This window comes from Aspergillus vadensis (assembly GCF_003184925.1).
Source record: "Aspergillus vadensis CBS 113365 unplaced genomic scaffold BO88scaffold_40, whole genome shotgun sequence".
NCBI classification, from domain to species: domain Eukaryota; kingdom Fungi; phylum Ascomycota; class Eurotiomycetes; order Eurotiales; family Aspergillaceae; genus Aspergillus; species Aspergillus vadensis.
Window position 1 is genome coordinate 138,447 of NW_020292078.1, and position 23,250 is coordinate 161,696.

At 49.8% G+C, this 23,250-nt stretch overlaps 7 protein-coding genes across 7 annotated transcripts; 5 read left to right on the top strand and 2 right to left on the bottom strand.

Annotated features, from left to right (window-relative positions):
* Positions 1–451: 451 nt before the first annotated feature.
* On the top strand, positions 452–2,603 carry BO88DRAFT_420309 (DUF803 domain membrane protein; the record flags this gene model as incomplete). The annotated part of the gene is made up of 2 exons (XM_025708436.1): positions 452–1,210; positions 1,284–2,603. 2 exons carry the CDS (start codon positions 452–454, stop codon positions 2,601–2,603), a joined length of 2,079 nt encoding a protein of 692 aa, XP_025557292.1.
* A 100-nt stretch (positions 2,604–2,703) lies between these two features.
* Positions 2,704–3,764, bottom strand: BO88DRAFT_399107 (uncharacterized protein; the record flags this gene model as incomplete). Its single annotated transcript, XM_025705347.1, has 3 exons — positions 3,383–3,764; positions 2,900–3,340; positions 2,704–2,839 (listed from the first exon to the last, which is right to left on the bottom strand). The coding sequence occupies exons 1-3, from the start codon at positions 3,718–3,720 to the stop codon at positions 2,704–2,706; spliced, it is 915 nt and encodes a 304-aa protein (XP_025557293.1). The 5' UTR covers positions 3,721–3,764.
* Positions 3,765–6,402: 2,638 nt separating this feature from the next.
* On the top strand, positions 6,403–6,808 carry BO88DRAFT_218172 (uncharacterized protein). The gene has a single exon (XM_025701979.1). The coding sequence runs from the start codon at positions 6,572–6,574 to the stop codon at positions 6,773–6,775; it is 204 nt and encodes a 67-aa protein (XP_025557294.1). The 5' UTR covers positions 6,403–6,571; the 3' UTR covers positions 6,776–6,808.
* Positions 6,809–10,624: 3,816 nt separating this feature from the next.
* BO88DRAFT_409179 (uncharacterized protein) lies at positions 10,625–11,004 on the top strand. Its single transcript, XM_025707898.1, has one exon. It carries the CDS (start codon positions 10,720–10,722, stop codon positions 10,885–10,887), a length of 168 nt encoding a protein of 55 aa, XP_025557295.1. The 5' UTR covers positions 10,625–10,719; the 3' UTR covers positions 10,888–11,004.
* Positions 11,005–11,654: 650 nt separating this feature from the next.
* Positions 11,655–11,934, bottom strand: BO88DRAFT_409180 (uncharacterized protein). The gene has a single exon (XM_025707899.1). It carries the CDS (start codon positions 11,903–11,905, stop codon positions 11,714–11,716), a length of 192 nt encoding a protein of 63 aa, XP_025557296.1. The 5' UTR covers positions 11,906–11,934; the 3' UTR covers positions 11,655–11,713.
* Positions 11,915–22,317, top strand: BO88DRAFT_458954 (cell pattern formation-associated protein stuA; the record flags this gene model as incomplete). The annotated part of the gene is made up of 5 exons (XM_025711074.1): positions 11,915–11,949; positions 19,785–20,470; positions 20,531–20,731; positions 20,788–20,920; positions 20,979–22,317. 5 exons carry the CDS (start codon positions 11,915–11,917, stop codon positions 22,315–22,317), a joined length of 2,394 nt encoding a protein of 797 aa, XP_025557297.1.
* A 198-nt stretch (positions 22,318–22,515) lies between these two features.
* Positions 22,516–23,215, top strand: BO88DRAFT_218300 (uncharacterized protein). Its single transcript, XM_025701980.1, has one exon. The coding sequence runs from the start codon at positions 22,749–22,751 to the stop codon at positions 23,118–23,120; it is 372 nt and encodes a 123-aa protein (XP_025557298.1). The 5' UTR covers positions 22,516–22,748; the 3' UTR covers positions 23,121–23,215.
* The last annotated feature ends 35 nt before the right edge of the window (positions 23,216–23,250 follow it).

Sequence of the window (23,250 nt, forward strand, 5' to 3'; positions counted from 1 at the left end):
TCCTCCCCTTGTTCTCTACTAAGATTAGTTTACATACCTTCCCCTCACACCCTCGCAGCATCAGATCTCGATCAGTATCGATCTGGCACATTCCGATCCCACGGACCTGTCGATCGCACGCCTTTTTTGCATTCCTCGATCCGCTGTCAGTCTGACCTCGTGGAACAGCAGTCCCATCCAATCCAATCCAATCAATCAACAGTCTATCTATCTATTTCGCCCCTGCAGCGCCTCAACCATTCATCCATGGCTGTCTAGCGCCAGGCCCCGACTAATTATATCTCACTCTCGCTTATCGCTCCTCCCCCTTATTATCCTTCGCGCCCGATCTCACATACGACACCTTCTTTCTCTCTCCCACCTGTCAGCACGGCATCGACACGAGAGAGTGTGTGTGAGTAAGATTCAAGACACTGCAGGCAGTGTCCCCGATGCAGCCGAGCTACTCATCATGGACTCCGACAATCCACTACATCCTGTGAACCTCCTCGCCGCCCGCGCCGACAGTTCCTCCCGTCCAGCCTCCTACAAAGCCATCGGTATTTCTCTCGCCATTGCCTCGGGCTTCTTCATCGGTGTCTCCTTCGTACTCAAGAAGAAAGGTCTCCTCCGCGCCAACGTCAAGTACAATGAAGAAGCCGGCGAAGGGTACGGATACCTGAAGAACCTCTTCTGGTGGGGCGGCATGACCCTGATGATCATCGGGGAGCTGTGCAACTTTGTTGCCTATGCCTTTGTCGACGCTATCCTCGTGACGCCGCTGGGCGCACTGACGGTCGTGGTGACCACCATTCTGTCGGCGATCTTCCTGAAGGAGAGGCTGAGTTTTGTTGGGAAAGTAGGCTGTTTCTGCTGCATCTTGGGCAGTGTGGTTATTGCGTTGAATGCGCCGGAGCAGTCGTCGGTGAGTGACATTCAGGAAATGAAGAGCTATGTCATTGCTCCGGGGTTTTTGTCCTATGCTGGGGTGATTATCGTGGGGTGTATTATCACGGCGGTTTGGTTGGGGCCTAAATATGGCAAGAAGAGCATGTTTGTGTATATCAGCATTTGCTCGTTGATTGGAGGGTTGAGTGTCGTGGCAACGCAGGGTCTGGGCTCTGCTATTCTGGCTCAGATTAATGGCGAGGCGCAGTTTAACCAATGGTTTATGTATGTCTTGCTGGTGTTTGTCATCACGACGCTGTTGACTGAGATTATCTATCTCAATGTGCGTTCCTCCCCTATCCATCTTGTTCTGATTTTCGACTCTCATTTGGGTTGGTCATACTAATGCTCAACAGAAAGCCCTCAACATCTTCAACGCTGCGCTGGTCACTCCCACCTACTATGTCTTCTTCACCAGTTCCACCATTGTCACCTCCGCCGTGCTGTTCCGCGGCTTCAAGGGATCCGTCTCCTCCATCGTCACGGTCATCCTAGGCTTTTTGCAGATCTGCGCCGGTGTCGTCCTGCTGCAGCTGTCTAAGTCTGCCAAAGACGTTCCCGATGCCGCTGTCTTCAAAGGAGATCTCGACCAGGTACGCGAGGTCGCCACGCAAGAAGAGCCTGAATTCGAGCCCAAGGCCGACTCCATTCGCGCCACCGCCGCCATCATTCGTCGTCTCTCTACTCCGCGCCGCCAGATGGAAGCAGAGGAAGCCCGGCGCTATTTCCACGACCGCGCGGAAGACATGAAGCCCCCAGCGGAGAATGAGGTGATCGAATGGGACGGGTTGCGCCGGCGCAAGACCGTCCTCGGCGAAGGTCCAACCACCCTGGGACGCACGCGAACCCTTCGCAATCCCTCGGTCAAGTATCCCGTTCCGCCACTGGGCATGTCGCACGTACCAGAAGAGCGACCAGACGAGCCTGAGCGACCCGACACGAAGCAGAGCAGCCATTCCTTCCTCGACGACCTGCGATCCCGCGCCTCAAGCCTTTTCCATCCCGCTTGGCAGCCCATTCAAGATGAACATGCCACGCCGGACCCTGTTACCTTGACAGCTCTGTCTGCCCACAAGCCGCATCCCGACACCCGCTACCCGCAGTCCATCGCAGACGACTCGCGCAGCCACACGCCATGGGGAGAAGAGCGCGGGGCCCCCTCCCCGCCACCCCACGGCGGCGCTCGACGCCAATTTTCATTCAACACGATGCTCCACCGCATGAAAACAGGCCACGAAGCGAGTGCATCGCGTAGCAGCGTTGCTCCCCGACCGCCTCGCCACCGGGCGCAGTCTGTTACCGAAGAAGAACGCCTCGGCCTCGTGCGCGGCGACTCCCGCGGCGAGACAGCACCGGACGACGATGTGGACGAGAAGCTCGACCGATACGACTCACACGATAGTACATTCGACGATGGACCCGGCCGATTGCCTTCTGGGTTAATGCATTCGCCAGAGCTATACCCCGCCCGACTGCGCGTCAATCCGCTTCCACCGCTCCCGGACGAAGAGCCGCTCGAAGATCCGTATGCGCCGGTGGATATGGGCCGGCGCGGATCGCATAGTAGCGCGGGGACGCTGTCGTCGAGCGGACGGAGTATGGGCTGGCGCCGACATGGATCGGCGAGTAGTGGAGGCAGTGTGCAACTGCCAGGGAGACGAGGAGCATTCATCTAACGATATTGATTGGACATATTTTGGGATGTATGATATGAGATACGAAGATATGATATGAACAGGATGATATTAATGTATATAGTATGATAGATAGATAATGTTATGAAAGTGATGAAATGGTATTTGAGGTAGCTGTAGACGTTGTAAATGCAAGCACACTCTTCTGGTTCGTCCGCAACTGAACAGCATATTTCGCCTCGGAGAGACGTTTCCCTGCTGCTATACTATCCATAGCCCTACAACAATTAGCACATCCCATTCAACAACCCCATTAAGTAAGAGGGAGTAAGACATACCACTGAACCCTCACCAACTTGACCCCCTTCCACCCACCCCGCTGTATCTCCTTTTGTAACTTTCCAGCTGCTAACCCACCCCCTGCCCCTGCTACCTTTATTCCTGATTTTATTGATGATGATGACAATGAAGACGGAGTATTAGGTTCCCCCAAAATAACATGCGTAACTCCACGATGCATATGAAGCGAGAGGTTTGCGCCGTGCGAGATGAGAAGATGTTTGAGTTTGTGGTCTGAGACGGTGGGTGTTGTTTGGCCGTTTATGTGAATGGTTAGGGAGGAGAAGATGGTAGATGTAGATGTAGATGTAGATGTATTATTCTGTTTCCGTGGTTCTGATTTTGATTTTGATTCTGTGTGTGGTATTTTAATCCCATTATCGTCTTGATCAACTCTTATCCTCTTCTTACTTTCATAATCATTCAATGACGTTGCATCTCTCTTCAATGATAATGATGGTATCTCACACCCCTTCTTAGACATCATAGATATAGTAGATTGTGATGGAGGAATTGGTTTCGGTTTCGACACCCCAAACATACTCCGTATATCCCTCTGCTGCTGCTGCTTCTGCAATTCTGCGGGTATCTGGGTCACAACCCACTCCCCTTTACTCTCCCCCTCACTGCTGTCATATGTACAATCCCCCCTGCCCACCCCAAACTGTCTGGTGAGTTTCTCTCGTCGGGTCTCGCGCCATGAGGTGATTCCGCGGGAGGATCCGGGGTCGGCGACTTGGTGGCCTGTTGAGGAGGAGTTCCAGGTGTCGAAGGTGAGGTGGTTTGTTGGGAGGAGGGGAGGTTTGGAGGGGGGTGGCATTGCAGAGTAGTATCTTCTGTGGAGAGAGTTGTGAGGAAGAAGTGTGAAGCTAATTGTTGGTGTGTTTTGTTTGGTGGTTGGAGGGGATACCAGAGTTTCTTATCGGTCATGTGATGTGGGTTATCGAGGGGTTTATCTTATCGGTGGATGTGATGAAGGTCGTTGGGGGGTTGTTGGTGAGTAAGATGTAGTATTATTTTGGTGGGTGATTATAGTTTATATTTGGATGAAATGGATAATAGTTGAAGTAGTAAGTGGGGGTTTATAGTATGGTGGTAGTGTAGGTTTGTTTGTATGAGATTGTTGCTACTTACCATTATTGCAGTGGTATACACCAAGTCCATACAATATATATAAACACCATGGGAGACGAACACTACGACTTTCTACAAGTATTAACCACACGAATGTTTCATCATGACTACTACTAGTAGATACTACTAGTGATCTCTGAAGAATAACAGCAGAGCAACTACACCACCCCAAGAATTAAGTTAATTTACCTCACCTCACCTCGCCTTGCCTGACATAGCATGATCCATCCGTGGGTATGGTAGTAATTTCCATATGCTTCAATTACTCACATAACTTGAATGTACTAAATCTACCACACTTCAATTCGGTGTACATAAATCCTACATAAGCACATCACATTCTTGACATACAGTAGTTATGCTATGCATACACTACACTACACTCTACATAAATGTACCATCCATTACCAACCCAAGAATATGAGATACATAGTATAGAAGCATAGCAACGAGTCCCTCGCACAATATCGTCAAAGCTAGTAGATCATAGATTCATAGATCATACCACTCCCTCACTCACATTCCAACCTCCTCTTTTTCCCCCCCCCCCCTCTCCCTCCGCGGAAAGACGGTGAGGAAACAAGAGAGAGGGAGATAGATGAGCTCATCGTGGCTGGCTGGCTGACGACTAAACCAACAAACCAAGGATAATATTACACAAAAAAGTGGGAAAAAATAAGTTGGGATGATGCATCCTGCACGGGTTTGTGTAGCCTTGTTCTAGCCCTTTGTGTTGCCCAGCATTCTTTTTTTTATTTTCTATTTTCTTCTCAAGTATGTAGGATCATGTATGTGTATATGTATGTATGTATATGTGGATGTATGCAAGTAGTAATAGGGAATACTGAATTAAGGAAGAGGAGGGGAGGGAGGATTAAACTCAAAAGCTATAAGAAGAAATAAAATAAAACAAACGGTAAAGAGAGTGAGTGAGTGATTGAGTGGCTAATGAATGAATCAAGGGATAAACGTTAACCAACATAATGACTGACTCGATAACAGAAAATTTTTGAAAAAAAAAAAAAAGGGATTGTATTCAAGTAATAAACTATAGTACATATCATCTGTCAGCTGATGTAGGGTCACCGTCATCATCGTCATCGATTTTCAGTTCAATGTTATGTATGTATGTATGTATCTCTATCTGGATTTTTCTGTAGTATATATGTATGTACGTTGTTGCTGCTGCACTCTGCACTACTATATTAGGAAACTTTTCATGAACCTATTTACTAGTTGAGTTCAAACCCTACTTTATTTGATGGTGGTTGGGGTTACTATTCTATTTCTCACTCGTGCAGCGATCGACAGACTCCTCATCATTTATGTACATACGTTATATCATCTGTATATCTATTCCTACTTTATGTATCCTATCACTAGTACCAGAGACAGATATAACTGGCAAATGATAATATATGTAAGTATGTATGTATGCATCACGGGTTGTTGCAGCTGAAACCAAACAACGCCATCCCAACGCAAGGATAGTTCTAAGTAGTGGTACTTTCAATTACTAGTTAGTAGTTAGCTGTCTGTCTGTCTGTCTGTCTGCCTACCTGCCTGGTCTGCCGTGTGGGAGAGTGTGAGTTCAATTCCCGTTTCTGCCATCATCACGTTCATTATTCTTTTTTTGCCAACTCACTTTTTGCCAGATTAATCTGGATGTGCAAAGATACGTGGTCGCCTCCACCGCCAGTCGGTGCGCCCCCTCCCCTCCCACGTCTTCCCACCTCCTCACCAACTACTCACCCACTAACCAGCTTCACTACCCAATCATGACCAGCACAACCCCTCAAGTCGAGAATCTCGCCTCAGACAATCGGGCGACGAGGGTCCGTGTCGCTTGGCGCTGATCATCGTGGCCCGTTTGGTCTTCCTTCCTTCCCTCCAATTTCCTTGTGTTGCCGGTTTTACTGTATTCCATCCACCCATCCATCATCTCATCGTCCTGCAAAGCCCGGGTTCCCCGATATGGTAGGTCATCTACTTATGGAATTGTTCACTGAATGCCCCGTATCAGGAAAGTAGAACAACAATCCAGGAAAAGAAAAGAAAGTAAAAGAAAAGGAAACCCCACTATTGCCATACTACGATAATATTCTCTTCTCTTTCCGGTCACTTTTCCTTCTTTAGAAATGGAGACTCTGAATCGTGACATCAGCCACCAACAATCCGATTCTTCACTGGCCGGTCGCATTCTCCCACTGAAACACCATCCGGATCTCTAAGGTTGCAGCAATCCGTCAGTGTTATCTTGACCGCTAAAGTCCTTGTCTAGGCAGCAGCCTTTTTCAAATTGCTCGTCGTAAAAAAAGGATGAGGATAGATGAAAGTAATCCACTCCCGTGGATGTCCAGAGGGGGAGTGAGTAGAATCGTTCAAAGCTTAGTGCACTGGCTATCCACCTGCGCAGTCGATCGTGCACGGGTAACAACGGAACATGCAATGTAAGGTTAATTACTGCGTGCAGCAGTCCTGACCACTCACGTTGGCCTCTGCCCACTGTCCGTCCCCTCTCGCTACCGTGAGATGAGATGCCTCTAAACTCATTCCTGGCCCTTTCTTACGGCACCAATAACGCTCTGGAAAAGGAGAGAAGGATGGGATGGGGAAACCAACTAGCGGTCGTGGCCGCCGTGCTGGAGACAGTGATTTCACGCCGAATTTCCCCTCCGCACGCGCCTGTCCAATCGACTCCGTCCGAGTCTGTCCGGAGGAAAGCGACGGGCTCGGGCTGAATTCGGCTGTGGTTGGCGTGCTGGAGAGACGACCGGGGGTGGTTTGAAGCTGATTTAGTGTGGTTTTTTAGGGTCGTCGCTGAACAGTTGAGTGGGACACAGCCAATCGAAGCGCGGATTTCCTTTCCCTAGTTGGGAGACCGGTCATCATCGACCAGAGAGGCATGGATAGATGGATGCGTTGAGATCGCTCGTGCTGACGGTTGCACAAGACCCGGGAGTTGGGGGCCATATCACATTCCGGCCGGAGAAGTAGAGATCGATCAGCACGGAATTATTTGCCTTTTGCCAAATGTGTAATTGTCTTCTAGAATAGCAAATACCCCCTTCCCGTAGATTTATCTCCCTTTGTTCGGGGGGGCGTCAAGCTACTCACTAGCCTAGAAATTGTCCTCGACCGGTTATTCCCGTGGCCAACGTTGCACAGCAGGGGGGGGGAACGGGGGGCGCAATGTAATCCTCGTCCATTATCCGGAGATTCAGCATCCGCGTGAGCAGCTAGACAACTAGATCCTAAGGAAGAGCAGGGGTCATCAGGGGGCGCCAGGGTTAGTGTTTTTAGATAGTACGGCGTGCTGAGGCAGAGAAGAAAAAAAAGAACTGAAGGGAGTGGAGGAGTCTGCCTTAGTGCCTGTTGACCACCATCGGAGCAAACTAGCGCCCTGCTAAGGTGCAAGTAGTAAGGCGACAGACCGGCTACCTAACTAACATCTGCGCCATGCCCAGTGCACGCTGCCTCGGTACTACCATCCTGGCGGCTGCAGGTTATCGACTGCTGAAGAATGAAGCAGTTCGCCGGTGCAGTGACTTGGGAAGCGGTCCTTCCTTGGGGCGTGCATGGCAGCTGCAGGTACCGCCGGAAACCTGACAGGTGAGTAGTCGCTAGTAGCCTAGACGGGGTCTCATAGTACTGGAGAGTGGAAATGAGACATTGGGGGGAAAGAGAGGGGAACAGAGAGAGACGGTTGGTTAGTAGAAGAGTCCAAGGCCGTCCGTCGAGCACCGGACCGATAGCGATCTCAGTCATAAGCGACCCGAGAGGAGGTTATCCACGCATTGGCGGTACAAGAGAAGGCGGCCCCACAGTCAGGACCGGAGTAATTCCTATCCTGCTTTGAATTTAGTTGTCTCTCCCATGATCAATCAATCAATCAATCCATCAATTAGAGTGGAGAGGGGGGGGGGTTCATGGACAAGTCTCGTCCGAGGCTCACACTGCTCCGACGAAACATACACATGATATGAATTGGTAGGAAAAATAATGGTACCACGTAATGACGGGGATGTGTCGAATTGTCGATAGATTAATTAAAGGAAAGACAGAAGACGATAGAGAGAGAGAGGCAAAAAAAAGAGGGGAAGCGAAAGACAAGACGGATCGAGGTGATCTCCGTGCATTTACGCTGTTGAGTTTAGCGTGACCCGGACGGGCCCTTCAACTCGTTGAAATCCTGAGCTCTGCTCTCTCCGCGGTTCACTCCGGCGCCAACTCTAGACCAACTCCTGTGAGGTGGAGATTCCACGACTTGTCATTTGTCAATTGGCATCCTCGGGCCATTTGGGAATTTCCGGCCCAGGGAAAGAGAAAAACATAGCGTGCTGGTTTGAGTACTTTGTAGAGTGGATTAGCAGCAGCAGCAGTAGTCTAGTTAGTGTAGTAGTGTCTCTCAAGTTTAGTCTAGTCTAGTCTGGCTGTCCGCGAAATTGGAGAGGAGAAACAACACTAACCAGGATGCTATGGCACGAAAGTACCTATGGGCGTAGGACTCTGCATGCTCTGCAGCGCCAGGGCCAGCGCCACTGGGTTCCTGCTCCAAGCAAAAGGTTTGCCCAGGATGCCCAGGGCTGCGTTGTAGCAGGATGGCGCTGGTCGGCGATAGCTGCGGTGCAAGTTTGAACGACCTCCCGATTGGATCCATGACCCTGGCCATATTCAACTCAAGGTGAATAACTCCGTCGGGGCCAACCATCTTTGCCGTCTACCCTGCTGTATACTCCGTCAGGATGAGCTACAGCCCCGCAAGATCTGCTGTATGTACGACGGCTGCGGGTGTCGGGCCGTCGGTAGCGGACTTCCAAGAATGACTAGATAGATCCAGCAGTATGGCCTTGTGTCTGGCTTTGAATGATCACACACACACACACACTCTCTCTCTCTCTCTTTCTCTCTGGGTCCCATAATGATGTGCACATGGGGTGGATGGGCCGGTCTTAGTTTCCTATCTTCCAGTCAGAAAGAGAGAATAGATACACAGGCAAAACTAAGCTAAAAAAAAGAAATTAGAAAATAAATTTGAAAGTCGGACAGAAAAAGAGGGACGAAAAGCAAAGCAAAAGGAACTTGTGAAGAAGAAAAACAATTCAAAAATTATCAGGTAAACATAAAAGAGTAAAAGACTGCGCAGATCCTCATCTTAGACTGCACGGCCCTGAGCGATCCCCGGCTGGTAACACACTGAGACTAACTCCGACGGTCATTCAACCTGGTCGATCATTGATGTCCCGGCACAAGCTCGGAGGGACAGTGTTGCTCATCCTGTCAGTAGTGACGCTGATGTACTTCTTTCAATTTCACTTTGTGTAGTAACTCACGGAAATGTCAACCAGGTGTGGATAACTATCGCACTGACACACCCGCCAGATGACTAGTCTGGTTTTTTTTTTATGGCGCTCAACACAGACCGCCAGGTGCATGGTGCTTGTGAGAGTGTTGAATGCCAGATAGATGTGCATTCGGTCTTACCTTCAACAGCCAATACACTTTCATTATCAACTTACAGTAGTCGTGCTTCTCAACTCTGTCGGTCGGTTGGACATGTGGCAGGGACATGACAGGCGGCGGGGCGCTGCTTGGTAGCAGCAATCGGTCAGTCAGCCAGACCTTCCAAATTCTCATCAATCTTGTATGGCGTAAGAGCTAAAGAAGCAAAGACCGGGAGGGAAAGAAGCAAGCTCCCCAGGTTTCAAGGTTGCTTGCTTGCTGCACCCTGTCATGCCTGACATCCATGGCACACACACTACCAGATAGCTAGCTCATCATTGGATGTTTCTGGATACGCTGTTCAATCCTGGATCCAAACTAGCCAAAACATCCACCTTCAATGTTCATAGCATGGATGATGAATGGACAACCATCAACAGATGGCTACACAGGGATAGTCCTGAACTAGACGCGCTTAACGGTCGGAAATAAAAAGCGACTTGTCCAACAAAATGAAACCCAGAATCCCCTCATCGGCCGTCCTACTCGATCCGGGACACCCCAACCTGTCAACAAAAAATTGATTTCCCACCTCCCCGTAGTTTCTCACCGTAACACCTTACTAGGAGATAGTGAGTAGGCTTGGTGTAAAGTAAAGTTGTAGTACTCGTAATACTCTCCTCGGGCCGGGGGTGATGAGCGACAGAAAAAGAAAGAAGGCAGACAAGGCCTTGTCTCCAACAATGGGAAGCTTCTACTTTCTCACCTTCTTTTTTTTTTTTTTTTTTTTCTGTCCTCCCGTACCTCTGATACTGAAAGAGTAATCCATAGTCTAGTCTAGTCCAGTCCAGTCCAATCCAAATCAGTGGGGGGGCGGGTGTGAGTGTGAGTGTGAGTGAAGGGGAGTTTGGGCCTCCCAAAAGTGGGACAGAGAAGAGTGTCGTGGACCAAGATCGCTAGTCTCCTCCACCTCACGCAAGGGGTCGCGAGGGAGAGTTGCTGCAGGCCCGCAGGAAGAAGGTTCCCGGGCCTATCGTCTGCGCCCCCCTCCTCCGTCAGCCGAGCATGAACAGCTGGAATGATAGGGCTTGTCAGTCAAATGACAGTCGCCCTTCCCCTCCCCTCTTGCTCCCTCTACTCGCCGGAAAAGAAACGATGAACCAGCGGTGAGGCCTGGAGGACTGTCCTTTTTGGCTGTTGAGTTCATGCCCTTGCGCCCAAAAAAAAAGATCCTGTGCACTTCATGACCGTGAATCCAATTACACCGGATCGTTCGCGATCCCGGCTTGAAACGATCAGGGGTCAGTCAGTCAACCGCGAGAGTCGAGCGATAATTAAGAAAAATTACTGTAACGTTGGAGTCAAGGAACTTGGTCAATGCCTCACCGGCTCCATTCTTGGAGCTAGATAGATGATGTACATCAGGGTACCCATAATCATCGTGCGGGAAGAGCCCACTTCCCTGGGTGATGATGGATCAGGATACTCCATCGTGACTCCATAGAAGCTCTGCACCAACCTCCCTCAGGACGAAGGTTTCGCCGATCTGAGACAGATAGATAGATAGATTAATTCATACCTACCTCTTCTTCTCACCTATCTGCTGGAGAGACGGGTAAACGGTGTGAATGGACTGGTGCCAGTTATCATGGGCGCTTTCCTGTCTATTCATCCATCCTGACGTAGCTCGATTAGGTTCCAATGAGCCACCAGACCTGCGTAGGATAGACTAAACCCGGACGAATCTGGAAATTAACTCCAGATCCCTCACATTGACGACGAGCCCAATACCTGGCAGCACGACTATACTACTAGTCGTAGCCCAGGCTAAAGCTGGCTCGTGAAACGCCAGCATTCCACCAATGACAACCCCAGTCCCATGCATCGGCGGGGAACACCCATTCATCCTCAGCGGAGAATTAGTTTAGGAGGAATGAGGTCGGGGCAGACTGGCCAGGGTCGTGGTCGATTACCCGGGGTTGGGCGCTTGACCGACTCTGCTGGTCTGATGTATCCAACGAGCCGCCTCATCGGGTGAGACGAAGAGTCTTTCCGCCACCTGCTATTGATTGAGAAAAAAATTGGAGGCAAAAAGCAAGAAGAAAGGGAGGTTGGATTTTCATTCCGACTGGGACAGCTCCTAGAAGAGCGGTAGAAGAGAAAGATGCTGGTTTCTTTTTCAATTATTTTTCTTTTTCTTATAATTCCTCTTCCAAAATCTTCCTTGCTCTCCCCCTTTATTGGAAAATAATGGTTGGGCGAAAGAAGGGAAGGGGGGGAAGAGAGGAGTTAGTTCCATTGGTGATAGACTGACAGTACTTACCTACTAAACTGTACAGTAAGTATGAGTCCTTCCAAGAAGCTACAGTAAGTAGGGCAATGCAAATGAAGAGAGCGGCCAGACTCAGCCGAAAACAGTAAAAGCGCATGATCTGGCGATGGAGCTGCGGGCTGCTCCGTACCAGGTATCCATGTAGGTCCGTCCGTACCTACTGGAAGAGCTGTCTGTCTGTATGCAAGCAGGTAGGCAGGACCGGGATTAGAGTATTCTGGACGTAACCGGTCGGGAATCTGAAGACAACTGACAGAATTTTAGACCGAAGCTAGTTAGTCACAAAACTAGGATGTCTTTGCTCTTGAGCTTCCCTACCGACCGAAAAAAAAGACGACAAGTGACGGGGGTGTGGATGTATGTGTGTGAGTGTGAGTGGGTGTGGGTGTGGGTGTGGGTGTCTGTGTGTATCTGTCTGTCTGTCTGTCTGCCTGTGTGTGTAAGAGAAGACGAGCGGACTTGATCGACTGGATGCTCGCACGCCACCCTGCCTGCGTGGTTGTCTCTCAGCCAGTAGTTTGAACGGCCATCTGCAGGAATCCCTGTCCTTCTGCCTCATCCTGGTCGCTTCTTCTTCTTCTTCTTCTGCTCTGTGCAACCAAGAAGTGGGCTGCGCTTGCTTGCATGACCTTTACCCGTTTGGAGGCATTTTGTCGCGATTAACTTCTGGACTTGGGCTTGACGGGCAGAAGTGTGAAATTATGCCAGGTTCATGGGATTATGTTATGAGATTATGGATTAGTACGAAAGTAGTCCCTTAGTCCCTTAGTAGTAGTAGTACGTAGCAGCAGCACTATGGGAGGACCTCAACCCCTCTTTTTTACTTTCAGATCGATTTATTAGCTGATTTACTGATTGATCCCTTGACGATTAAATGGTTAATCGCCCTTTTTCTTCTCTCGATCTGTTGCCGCCTCACAATCTCCCAACAAATCCCGGCGACATTACTTCATCTACAGTAGATTTTTTTTTCTTAATTTTTCCACCCTACCAGCTGGGCCGACTTATCTTCGGCTATGACCAGTCACACCAGACTCATCTGATTGTGGTGACTTGTCAGCCCTTATCCCAGTCGAATTGAACCACTTTTAGTCAGAAGCGAAGGGAAGGTGACGCTGGGCGGGGCCCGCACCCTAACGCCCTCCAGATCGTCCCGAAAGCCTTAAATTATTTATCGCACACACCACTAGCCCCAAAGGCCAAGCCCCCGGGCCAATAGAGCTCTTGTCCCCCCGAGGGGAGGCTCCACTTGGCCGCGAGGCTATTCCTGGCTGGCGTCTGCTAGTCTGCCCCTAGCAAAGATCTCGTATCGACGGGCTCGTCCAGACTTGACAGCGATGAAGGAGAATGGCTAGTTCGGTGGATCACGACCGAAAATCTCAATATTATTTCATTGCGACGGTGTTGTCTATGTTAGGTAATACTCTTACGGCATTCGTCGGGATAAAAACAAGATAGTAATATAAACCTCCTCAATAATAATAATCCTGATATTTAATGAAGGGTAACAAAAGTGAGCAGAAAAGCAGATAGATAGGATGGGAGATTAACCACATCAAGATACTACTAGTGTATAGTCAAGAGGGATTGTTCGGGGTTGGGTAATATTGCATCCCTTGTAAAGAAAATCTCTTGGTGTGCATCTCCTCAACCACTCACGCATTTCCCTCACTTCCGACGCTTGCTCGATCGCGCGCGCGCTCTCTCATCTCTCATCATTCTCTTTCTCTCTCTCTCATCCTCATAATTTTTTCTGATCCCCCCTCCTTGCCATGTCACCGCCATTTTGAAGGCGGCCCTTTTTTCGGCGGTTCTCTCGTTTCGAGGCTAGAAGGACACATTGTGATAGTTGATAGTTGATAGTTGTTGGATCTCAAGGTTTTTCGCTTTCAGATAGTTCGTTGGTCTGTGTTGAACGCTTCCCGCTGCTATACATACACTTACTTTCACCTATGATCCACACACCGTTCACATCTTGCATCAGCTCCATTGTTGCTGCGATGGCGGGCTTTGTATGACCTGCCTAGACACTCTAAGTATGACTACTGTATGTGCATCTTTGTGGTCCCCAAGACCAACATTTCCAGGCCTTTGGTCTTACTAGCCAGTAATCCTTCTTCTTGTGATTCGTTCCCTGGCTGCTCTGGGCCATTCTGGCGCCCTTCTACTGGTGGCGGATCAGAATCCACATTTGCGTATGGACTATCTACGGAGCAGGTACCTTTCATGCATTGAGCTCGTCACTGATATGACTTGCCGTCAGCACTCTACTTAGGCAGCGCCAGACTGACTCGTGCGGGTTAAGGATTAAACACCAGAAATAAGAATACCTTACAGCATGTAGGCTGGCCGGTCGGCAAGCATGGTTATCGTTCAACCCGCACCATCGGACTACATACTACGTATCTAGTAGTACTTGCACACACACACACGCACTACCTACCTTAGATAATAGTACAGGAACGCCTGTCCACTGCCATCCATTAATTAACAGTCGTTCTGGGTATCTAGTACCTACTGTCAGTCCTACCAACGGTACGTCCACATTAGGCAATTTCTGGATCCATGGATGCTTGACCATTGGTTCGCCGCCCCCGTGACAGAGATACGGCTTTGAGCCATTCCATGGGACGACGCGGTGTGGGACCCGGGCTCAATCGTGGAGACAGCTGTTCGAACCTGGAACTGAACTGGAACACGCCTGTCATTCCGTCATCTGGTGGTTGCTTTGCTTCCGTGGTTCTTCACAGCCCGATCTAAGCACTACTGCAGCGCTGCTGCTTTGGCTGCCTAGGCTGCTGGCATTTTTTTGAGACATCATTCTCACACGTCGTAAGATGGTTGATCCTCCGATCACGTTTCGAACTTGCGATAGACTTTGAACAGACTTAATGAAAGAAAAAGGACAATGAAAGATGAATTAGAAAAAAAAAAAAAACCAAAGCCAGACTGCACCGAAGCTGGGCTAATTGACTAAATTTCAGACCGACCAAATCAGCTCCGAGGAACGGAGCCCAAAAAAATACATGGGAGAATAATTCCATCCAATTTTCTCTGTTTTAATTTTCTTCTTTTATTACGCTCTCTTATTTTTTATTTTTTATTTTATTTTATATTTATTTTTTTCAAATTACCCTCTTCTCCATTTCCCTCTTTTTCCCTCTCCCTTAGTTTGTGTTGCTTTCGATCGTCTTCCCATCGATCCAGCATCATCCCGGCAGCGCAGGACGATCGAATGACTTACAGCAACGCGATCGGTCCCAACAGTTCACAGTGGCTCCCGACTATCGCAGTCAATTGGAAGTGAAGGACTTACCAACTCTTTTCCCTTTTTATTATTTCATTTTATTTTAGTGACCTTTTTTTTACTTTGCCTTTCTCTCTTTTCTTTTTTTATTTCCTTCCCAAAATACCCATTTTCGTCATCTCTCAATTTTCCCTTTTCTATACCTTCGTCTCTACTGTAGTGGTGTAATGACCCCCTTCTCCGAGTCTTTTGGGGCTTCCTCCACCCTTGGAGAATTTGATTACCATGATCAATTTTTTTATTTGAATTAAAATTTAATCTTCTTTTTTCTGCAGTGGTAATCAGGAGCGAGTTAGTAGGGAGTAGACATTGAATGAGCCCGTCTTATTTCAGATGGGGAGTCCCTAATCAGATCGGTCTCCCGAGTTGGTCAGTAGGCGCTTCTGTTTTGATCTACTCTGGCTTTGCCCGCGTTGAATTGTTTCTTAATGGTTGCTCGACCCTGCAGAACAGGACGTCTTCTGCTTCTTCTGTGCCATCACTCTTCTGTCCATCCAGAACTCGGGTGTCTCTTTGTTTCTTCCACTTGAGCCATCGATCTCATTGTTCACATCATCATCATAGTCATTAGCTATTGTTATTCCCACGGGTACGTGATCATTAATTTTCTTTTTATTCTCCCCCCTCCAAGTCTGACATCTCCTGCGCATGTCTGGTTATTTTCCCTACGTATCGTGTCTGTCTTGTTGCCAATACCACCTCACCTATCAATTTTGCCGCTACTCTGTTTTTCCCACCCCCTCTCTCCCCTCTCTCTCCGTCATTCCCACCATCGTGTTCCCCTGGAGCCAATCTGAGGCCAGTGTGCAGACACCGCGTCGGTTGGATCATCGCCGTCCTAGCCCAAACGGTGGTTCCTGTCCGGCGTCTTGTTTAGCTTATCCGGCTGATGGTCCTTGCTTCGTGGCGGATTCGCGGAATCCTAACTGTCTGAGCTTGACACAGCACTTGTGGACTGGACCCTGCCAGAAGGAACAGCCAGAGAGTGGGAGCACCAGTACCAGCACCGGCAGCAGCCTAGCAGGAAGCAGCAGCAGCAGCAGCAGCAGCAGGAGCACCAGCACCAAGATCCCACGGTGTAGTCTCTCCGCTCTTCCGCAAGACGCACGGTCGTTGTCTCCCAGAAAATCCCACTTCCCTTCTTCTTCTGTTGCTCTTTTTTAGTTGCGGGATCCACACCTGACTATTTCCCTTTCTGCTTATTTTTCCCTTTTTCTTATTCTAATTTCATCGTGCCTCTTTTTGATTTTTATTTACATATTTTTTTTCTTTTCCTTATTTTACCACTTTAATCGTGCATTTTTTTTTATCTATTTTCTTTCTAATTTACTCTGATGACTTTCTTTTCTTGATTTATTCCTTTTTCAGTCTCTTCGTTAATCCCTCCCCCTCTTAGCTGTTGGGGGATTTTGCTGACACCTCTTTCTATTTTGATTTTTTTTTATTTTTATTCCTTTTTTATTTCCTTTTCTTTCTTTCTTCCTTTTTTTTTTTTTTTTTCTTTCCCTTTCTCCGTTTCATTAAAGAGAAAAGAGACGGACCCAGGACGACTACTTAGTACATAGTTATAGTGACAGACGGTCCCAGTGATCCACTGCTCGGTCCCTCTCCAAGTTCCCCTTTGCCTCGTTCTTCAGAACCGACACCAAACGGGACCCGCGACCAAACGGACCCGGCCGGGGCTGACGCCTAGATTAATACATATAATAGAGCAAAAAGGGCCAAACGCAAAAAGGACAGCCAACGAGCGGGAACAAGCTATAAGCACCAGAGACATTCTACGGCAGACAATTGCCTTGCAGCTTCTCTTACATTCCCGCGCCGCAGGTCTCAAAAGAAACTGGTGATCGAGAAACGATCCAAACACACGTGCTGGTGGTATGTGAGTGTATTTTCCTATTCTCTCTCTCGTTGCGCTTTTCTTCCCTTCCACCTTGACACGCGCGCACGCGCTCTTTCCCCGTGAGGCGAAAGTCGCGGGGTGATTTGTTTCTTGTCTTGTCTTATGTCTTGTCTTGCCTTGATCTCGACCATTTCCTGCTGTGTGAGAGTTCTGTTGTTGCTGCTGCTGCTGCTGCTGCTGCTTCTTCTGCTGCTGTCCTTGCTGCGGTACGCGCCCAGCCGCCCGAGGACCAACCCCCAATGGTCGTTGCCGCTCCCTTGGATCGATGAGGACACCGAACTACTGCAGATACGCTGGACTCTGTCTATGCTCCACCTGCGACAGAGCAGATTTAGACGTGTCGTGGTTCGAAGTCTGAGAAGAAAGCATACCTTCCTCCCTTTCTAGAATATCCTTCTCTGCCCAGCACACCCACCGCCCCTCCCTTCCTTGGTTGCTTTCCACCTTGACACCCGATTTCCATCGTTTTGGCTGGGTGTTTCGGCCGTCTTTTCGCGGGCTTCGGTTGCACCCGTCAGCCGGAGATCCTCAGGCTGGGCTTGGATTGACTCTCTTCTGCTGGCCGGTCCAGCGCCAACCCAAACCCAACCGAAACCCACCAGCCTCCCACTAAAACGCGGAAGCTGAGCGGCTGGCCCCCCTCTCCCCTCCCTTCCTTCACAGTACTACGTACTAGATACTAGTCAGTAGTACTACTTCCATAGTACTATCTACTGGTCTCTCTACCACTATCCCACTCCCACTCCCACTGGGTCTACCGTACCGAGTTCAAGGACGGTCTGACCATACTTTCCCCTCCCGAACTGAACCCAACCTACTACCTGTTCTCCCTCCCCCCCCTCTCTTTCTCCCCTCCTCGGCCCATCCCATTTCCCTCATCCACTCGTTGGCCATCCATGGGTGAAAAGCTGTCTCTAATTGCTTCCCCTCCCCGCCCCTTCAGCTCCGACCACACACCTATCAATCCTCCTAGGGAGGACAGCAGATAGAACAACAGAACCTCACACACACCCATCCACACACACCACGTTGAATCATTGCGTTGGTACATTCTCCCTTTTTCTGATTTGGTCTTATTTTTATTCATATTCTATTTCTCTTATTTCTTTTCTTTCCTTTCCCTTCCCCCCTCTCCCCGCCCACCGATTTAAACGGGTTTTCAAGGCGGATCGGTCGCGGTCCAGAAACCCCGGCGGCTGCAGAGAACCTCAGGCTTAGCCCGGGGGCGCCTGCGTTTGCTGTTTCTGCCCCAGCCTCCACCTTTCGCCCATGATCTGCTGCTGCGCCGGCGGCGCTGCAATCATTCCCGTCTGCCCTCCACCGCCTTGGTCCTTCTGCTCGGTCATGATCGCCCACGTCGAGAGTGTCTGACATTTGCCCATCCCATCTGTTGCCCTCTTTTTCTTTTCTTTCCTCTTTGGTTTTTATTTTTCTCTTTTTTCCATTTTCTCCCTAAATTCCTTTTTCTTTTTCTTTTTTTCTCTCTTTTTTCTTATTTCCATTATCCATTTTTGCCTTTTTTCTTTTTTTACCTTTTCGCTCACCTCTTTTCCTTACCCAAAATTAACCTGCCCTTTTGGATTTCCCTCTTCCCAATTTCCACCCTAACCCCAGTAATTTCCATCGACCGACTTCCTTGGTCCGGATTACTATTTTTTCCTGGTCCCCACCGGTCTCCCTTGGCCTCTCCTCCGTTGCTGTACCATCCCTTCCGTTTGACGCCTTCTTATACATACACCTCCGCCTCTGCTTCCCTCCACCATTCCCCCCTCCATCAATCACGACTTCGTCTCTTGTCTTGCTTCTTTCCTGTTTCCCCCCTCTACGTGGCTATGTGGACGAACTGAACGACTTTCTTACTTACGCCTGCTGTTTCCCCCCATTACTCTTTTCTTTTTTCATGACTCATTATCTTGCCTGTTACTACTGTTTCTCTGTCTCTGCCAATTCGCTCGCATGAGGTTATTGACCCGTTCCTAGAACTGTCAGTGCCTGTATCGCCTCCCGTTCATCGACGACCTGCTACGACCTATTACGACGCCTTAACGTCCCTCTTCCCTCTACTCGTCGCAGAATCACCGCCATTCGCCCGCTTGACGCGTCTCAATCCTGTGCTACCGCTTTTGGTTGCAAGTCACCCAAGGCCTTTTGACGTTTGATGCTGGACTGTCACGTCGCCTTCTCCCGCTCTGTTCTTACGACTTGAAACGAGACCCATGATTCTGTGCTTCTAATTTGGCTGAGCGATTTCTGTTGACCACCCGCAAGCGCTTGTTGTCCTGCTTTCATGGTTTCGCCTGTGACGACCCAAGATTCTTGAAAGTATCTGGATTTAGATTTCTGTCAGTACTCACTGCATAGCGATTTTTCGTCCAGTTGCGCCGGCCATCTTCAAGCGTGTTACGGTTACGACTTCCACGAGCTTGCCACGATTGCACATCCTTGCATGTTCTGCATTGCCTGTTAGAAGCTTCTCATTTGTTCGGCTCACCCGCCAACTTGATCCTCTTGTATCTGACCCAGTCTATTGGTCGCGATACATTAACAACAAGTCACATCCCAGCCCAGGAAAAAACAAACACCCCCTAAAAAGAAGTTCGCTTTGTTGTTTGCATGCTATAGTCAGATCGTACCTTTGCGAACTGACAATTACCCTTTGATAAAAGACCAAAAAACAAGAACCGACAGCTTTCACCTTCTCACGGTACGCCGGACACATCGTTGAGTCCGACGTCCGACCGCTCCCGTTTCGCCTCACTTTTCAAGACCGTTACCCCCGCCAACCGAAAAGCTGGAGCTGCCGTCGATTTCGCAGGTCCACACCAGAGGTCCTGTTGATATTCCTTGGTACAACCACCACGCTGCAGAGCGACCCCTATTGTCTGGCGACAAACTCCCAGCTCTCAGTTTACCAACGGCCACGCAGGCCATCTCGGGCCAGTCCTATCGGGCTAGCTACGAAGACGCGTCGGCCCTTGGTTCCAACAACACGAGCACTCGAACAAGTTTATCGGGAGCTGCGCCTGTAGTTAGTGAAGCTAGAAGCCCGCCGCCTACGTCTGCAGACCTCACGGCCGGTGGTCAGGGCCGGCTTTCATTGGATTCCTCGACTCAGGAGTACTCGCTCCAACAAAACCCCGTTAGTGACGGATTCTATCAAAACCAGACTTCACTTGGCAGCATGAACCAAACACAATCCTACATCGATGTCCACTCATCGCACCTGTCATCCGCTCAGCCGTATGCGCCTCATGCCGCAACTGCGGGAGGGTTAGCTCATTACCAGTACCAGCAGCCACCCGTTCTGCAGCCAGCATCAACCACCTATGGCCCGGCAAGCTCGTACTCTCAGTATGCTTACCCTGGTGGAGTGACCTCCTCTCAGGGAGGTCCGCAACCCCCGACCACCTCCATGAGCAGTGGTGTCCCAACCCAGTTGTTGCCTCTACCAGGTACGTTCTACCCCAAAGGTCATGGTCAGCTAAACTTTGAAGCTAACTGCATTTCTGTAGCCGTAACAACACATGGTGCTGTTCCGACAGCGGGTTATGGGAACACGACCGGGACCCCCTTGCAAGGGTATGTCTATGATCCCACTGGCCAAGTAGCCCCACCAGGAGCGAAACCGCGCGTTACTGCCACCTTGTGGGAAGACGAAGGCAGCCTCTGCTATCAGGTGGAAGCCAAGGGTGTCTGTGTGGCAAGAAGAGAAGGTAAGCTTGACTTTGGCTGCTCCTTTTTAGCTTTTGTGCTGATGTTGTATTCACAGACAATCATATGATCAACGGCACAAAGCTCCTGAACGTCGCAGGAATGACCAGAGGTCGCCGTGATGGTATTCTGAAGAGTGAGAAGGTCCGACACGTTGTCAAGATTGGGCCCATGCATCTGAAGGGCGTCTGGTACGACCCCTGAATTGCTCGTTTTCCATGCATCAGGACTAACTATATCTTGCTTTAGGATCCCCTTCGAGCGTGCCCTCGAATTCGCCAACAAGGAGAAAATCACGGATCTGCTGTATCCCCTATTCGTTCACAACATTGGTGGTCTTTTGTATCACCCGACGAATCAGAGTCGGACGAACATGGTGGTGCAAGAATCGCAACAGCGGCGATTGGAGGGCCCTCAGGCTGCGCGAGCATCTCAGGGGCCTCAGCCCTCGACTTTGCACCATCATCACTCCCTGCAGGGCACAGTTCCTTCGCACATGCCGCAACCCCACACCATGGCGTCTCAGGCCGGTGCTCGGCCGACACTCGATCGAGCACACACATTTCCCACGCCTCCTGCTAGTGCCTCGAGCCTCATGCCGATCAGCAATCCCAGCAACTCCTATGACTGGAACAACCAAGGGATGAACTCGGGCGTGCCGAACTCCCAGCCGCTCTCCATTGATACGGCTCTGAGCAACGCCCGGTCAATGCCGACGACACCTGCCACCACACCCCCGGGCAGCAACATGCAGGGAATGCAGTCATTCCAAGGCCAATCCGGGTACGAGTCGAAACCATATTACTCTGCTGCCCCGCCTTCTCATCCCCATTATGCTTCTCAGCAACCTATGACTCAGACTGGTATGGCTTCCTATGGACAAACGATCCCGTCTCACCCTTACATCAAGAGTGAGATGGGACCCCCGTCAAGCCGGACGCCTGGCGGCCAGCCGGAGACGGATGCACCTGAGGTGAAGCAGGAGCGCTATGCCCACAGTAATGGACATGTTGGAAGCAATGGAGCTGAGCAAGTGCCGGAGCATGAGTCGGAGTATGTGCAGCATGACAATTCTGGATATAACACCAACCGGGGCTCCTACACATACACCACCAACACTTCGGTGGGCAGTCTGGCGGGTGACCACTCCCAACTTACCCCGGAGATCACGGGTTCTCCTACCCAACAAAACGGGTCTGAACGCATGACACCCCGTACGAGTGGTGGGCCTCCTCCCCCTTGGGGCTCCGGATACAACACCCCTCCGCGCCCCGCCGCTGCTAGCAGCCTATACAACATCGTGAGCGACACCAGAGGGACATCGGGCAATGGCGCGACCTCTGACAATTACTCCGTGGCTTCAAACTCTGCTCCTGGATACTCGACAGGCATGAACGGATCTTTAGGCTCCACTAAGCGGATGCGGGAAGACGATGACGTGGATCGCATTCCTCGACCGGACAGCCGAGGAACGGAGTATGATAGCAAGCGCCGTAAGACGCTGAGCGAGGTCGGCGGTCCCGTTGGAGGTGTGCCCCTTGGGCTCCAGCCCATGAAGGCTGGCGGTGTTATGGCCCGTCGTCGGTAACCGTCCACTCCAGGAGTCGTCTTTCCTGACTAGGTGAAGACCTGGAGCATCACAAAGAATTAAAAAAGAAGAAAAAAAAATCTCCCAAGGAAAGACAAAATTCTAGTTCTGTTATGGGTTATTATTTTCCATTCCGTGGAGTGAATTGTGGGGCTTTTCACGTTCCTGATTGTTGTTTTTAACTCTTATAATAGACTACACATTCAGCACGGCAGGGTATGGGATATGAAGTGAGTGGGTGGGAGGCCATTCGTCACCACCCGAGCGCTTCAACAATTGCATTCGACAAACAGCGCCCTATTTGTGTCTTTGCCTTTTGCGTTTGTTGCATGGTTTCTCGATGGACTGATTGAACAGTGCCTGGTCACCGGCACTGGTTGGGATGGGTGCATTGCTTGGTTCCTCCGCCAGCCAGGTTTTCGATCGTTTTTATGTCTTATGTTGCTTCACCTTGGAGGGTTCCCCAGCGGATGGGTAGCCTACTCGCAAGGGGTGTGTTATCTGGGTTGTTCATGGAGCAGCGTTGGGACTGCGCGCTTCGCTTTTCTCACTTTCTCTACGGATCAAGCGAGGGATGGTCAGCGTTACGGTGCTTTTTGGTCATCTTATGGTATGGTATGTGTGTGTGTGTGTGTGCGTGTGCGATTGTTTCCGACCGGTTATATTTAACGACCATGAAGTCACGAATTTCCTTGATGAGAACATTTTTCCTATTATATTGTTGTGGCTTTTCTCCATTCCTGCATCTTAGGACCGTTGGTCCTAGGTTTTTGTGTTTCTGTTCTGACTGTATGGGCATTTAAAAATTCCATGGGCTATTCAAGAACGATTGCAGACAGTATGATCGTAAGAGATTCTATTTATGCTATACATCTACGTAGACGATTTGGTGTTCGAATCGGTAACGGCATATAGGGAAGTCGGGGCTGTGAG

What these genes read in the sequence shown, in the direction of transcription:
- BO88DRAFT_218172 (XM_025701979.1), top strand. Translation starts at nt 6,572, where the DNA reads ATGCCTCTAAACTCATTCCTGGCCCTTTCTTACGGCACCAATAACGCT.
- BO88DRAFT_409179 (XM_025707898.1), top strand. Translation starts at nt 10,720, where the DNA reads ATGACCGTGAATCCAATTACACCGGATCGTTCGCGATCCCGGCTTGAA.
- BO88DRAFT_218300 (XM_025701980.1), top strand. Translation starts at nt 22,749, where the DNA reads ATGTCTTATGTTGCTTCACCTTGGAGGGTTCCCCAGCGGATGGGTAGC.
- BO88DRAFT_409180 (XM_025707899.1), bottom strand. Translation starts at nt 11,905, where the DNA reads ATGCGCTTTTACTGTTTTCGGCTGAGTCTGGCCGCTCTCTTCATTTGC.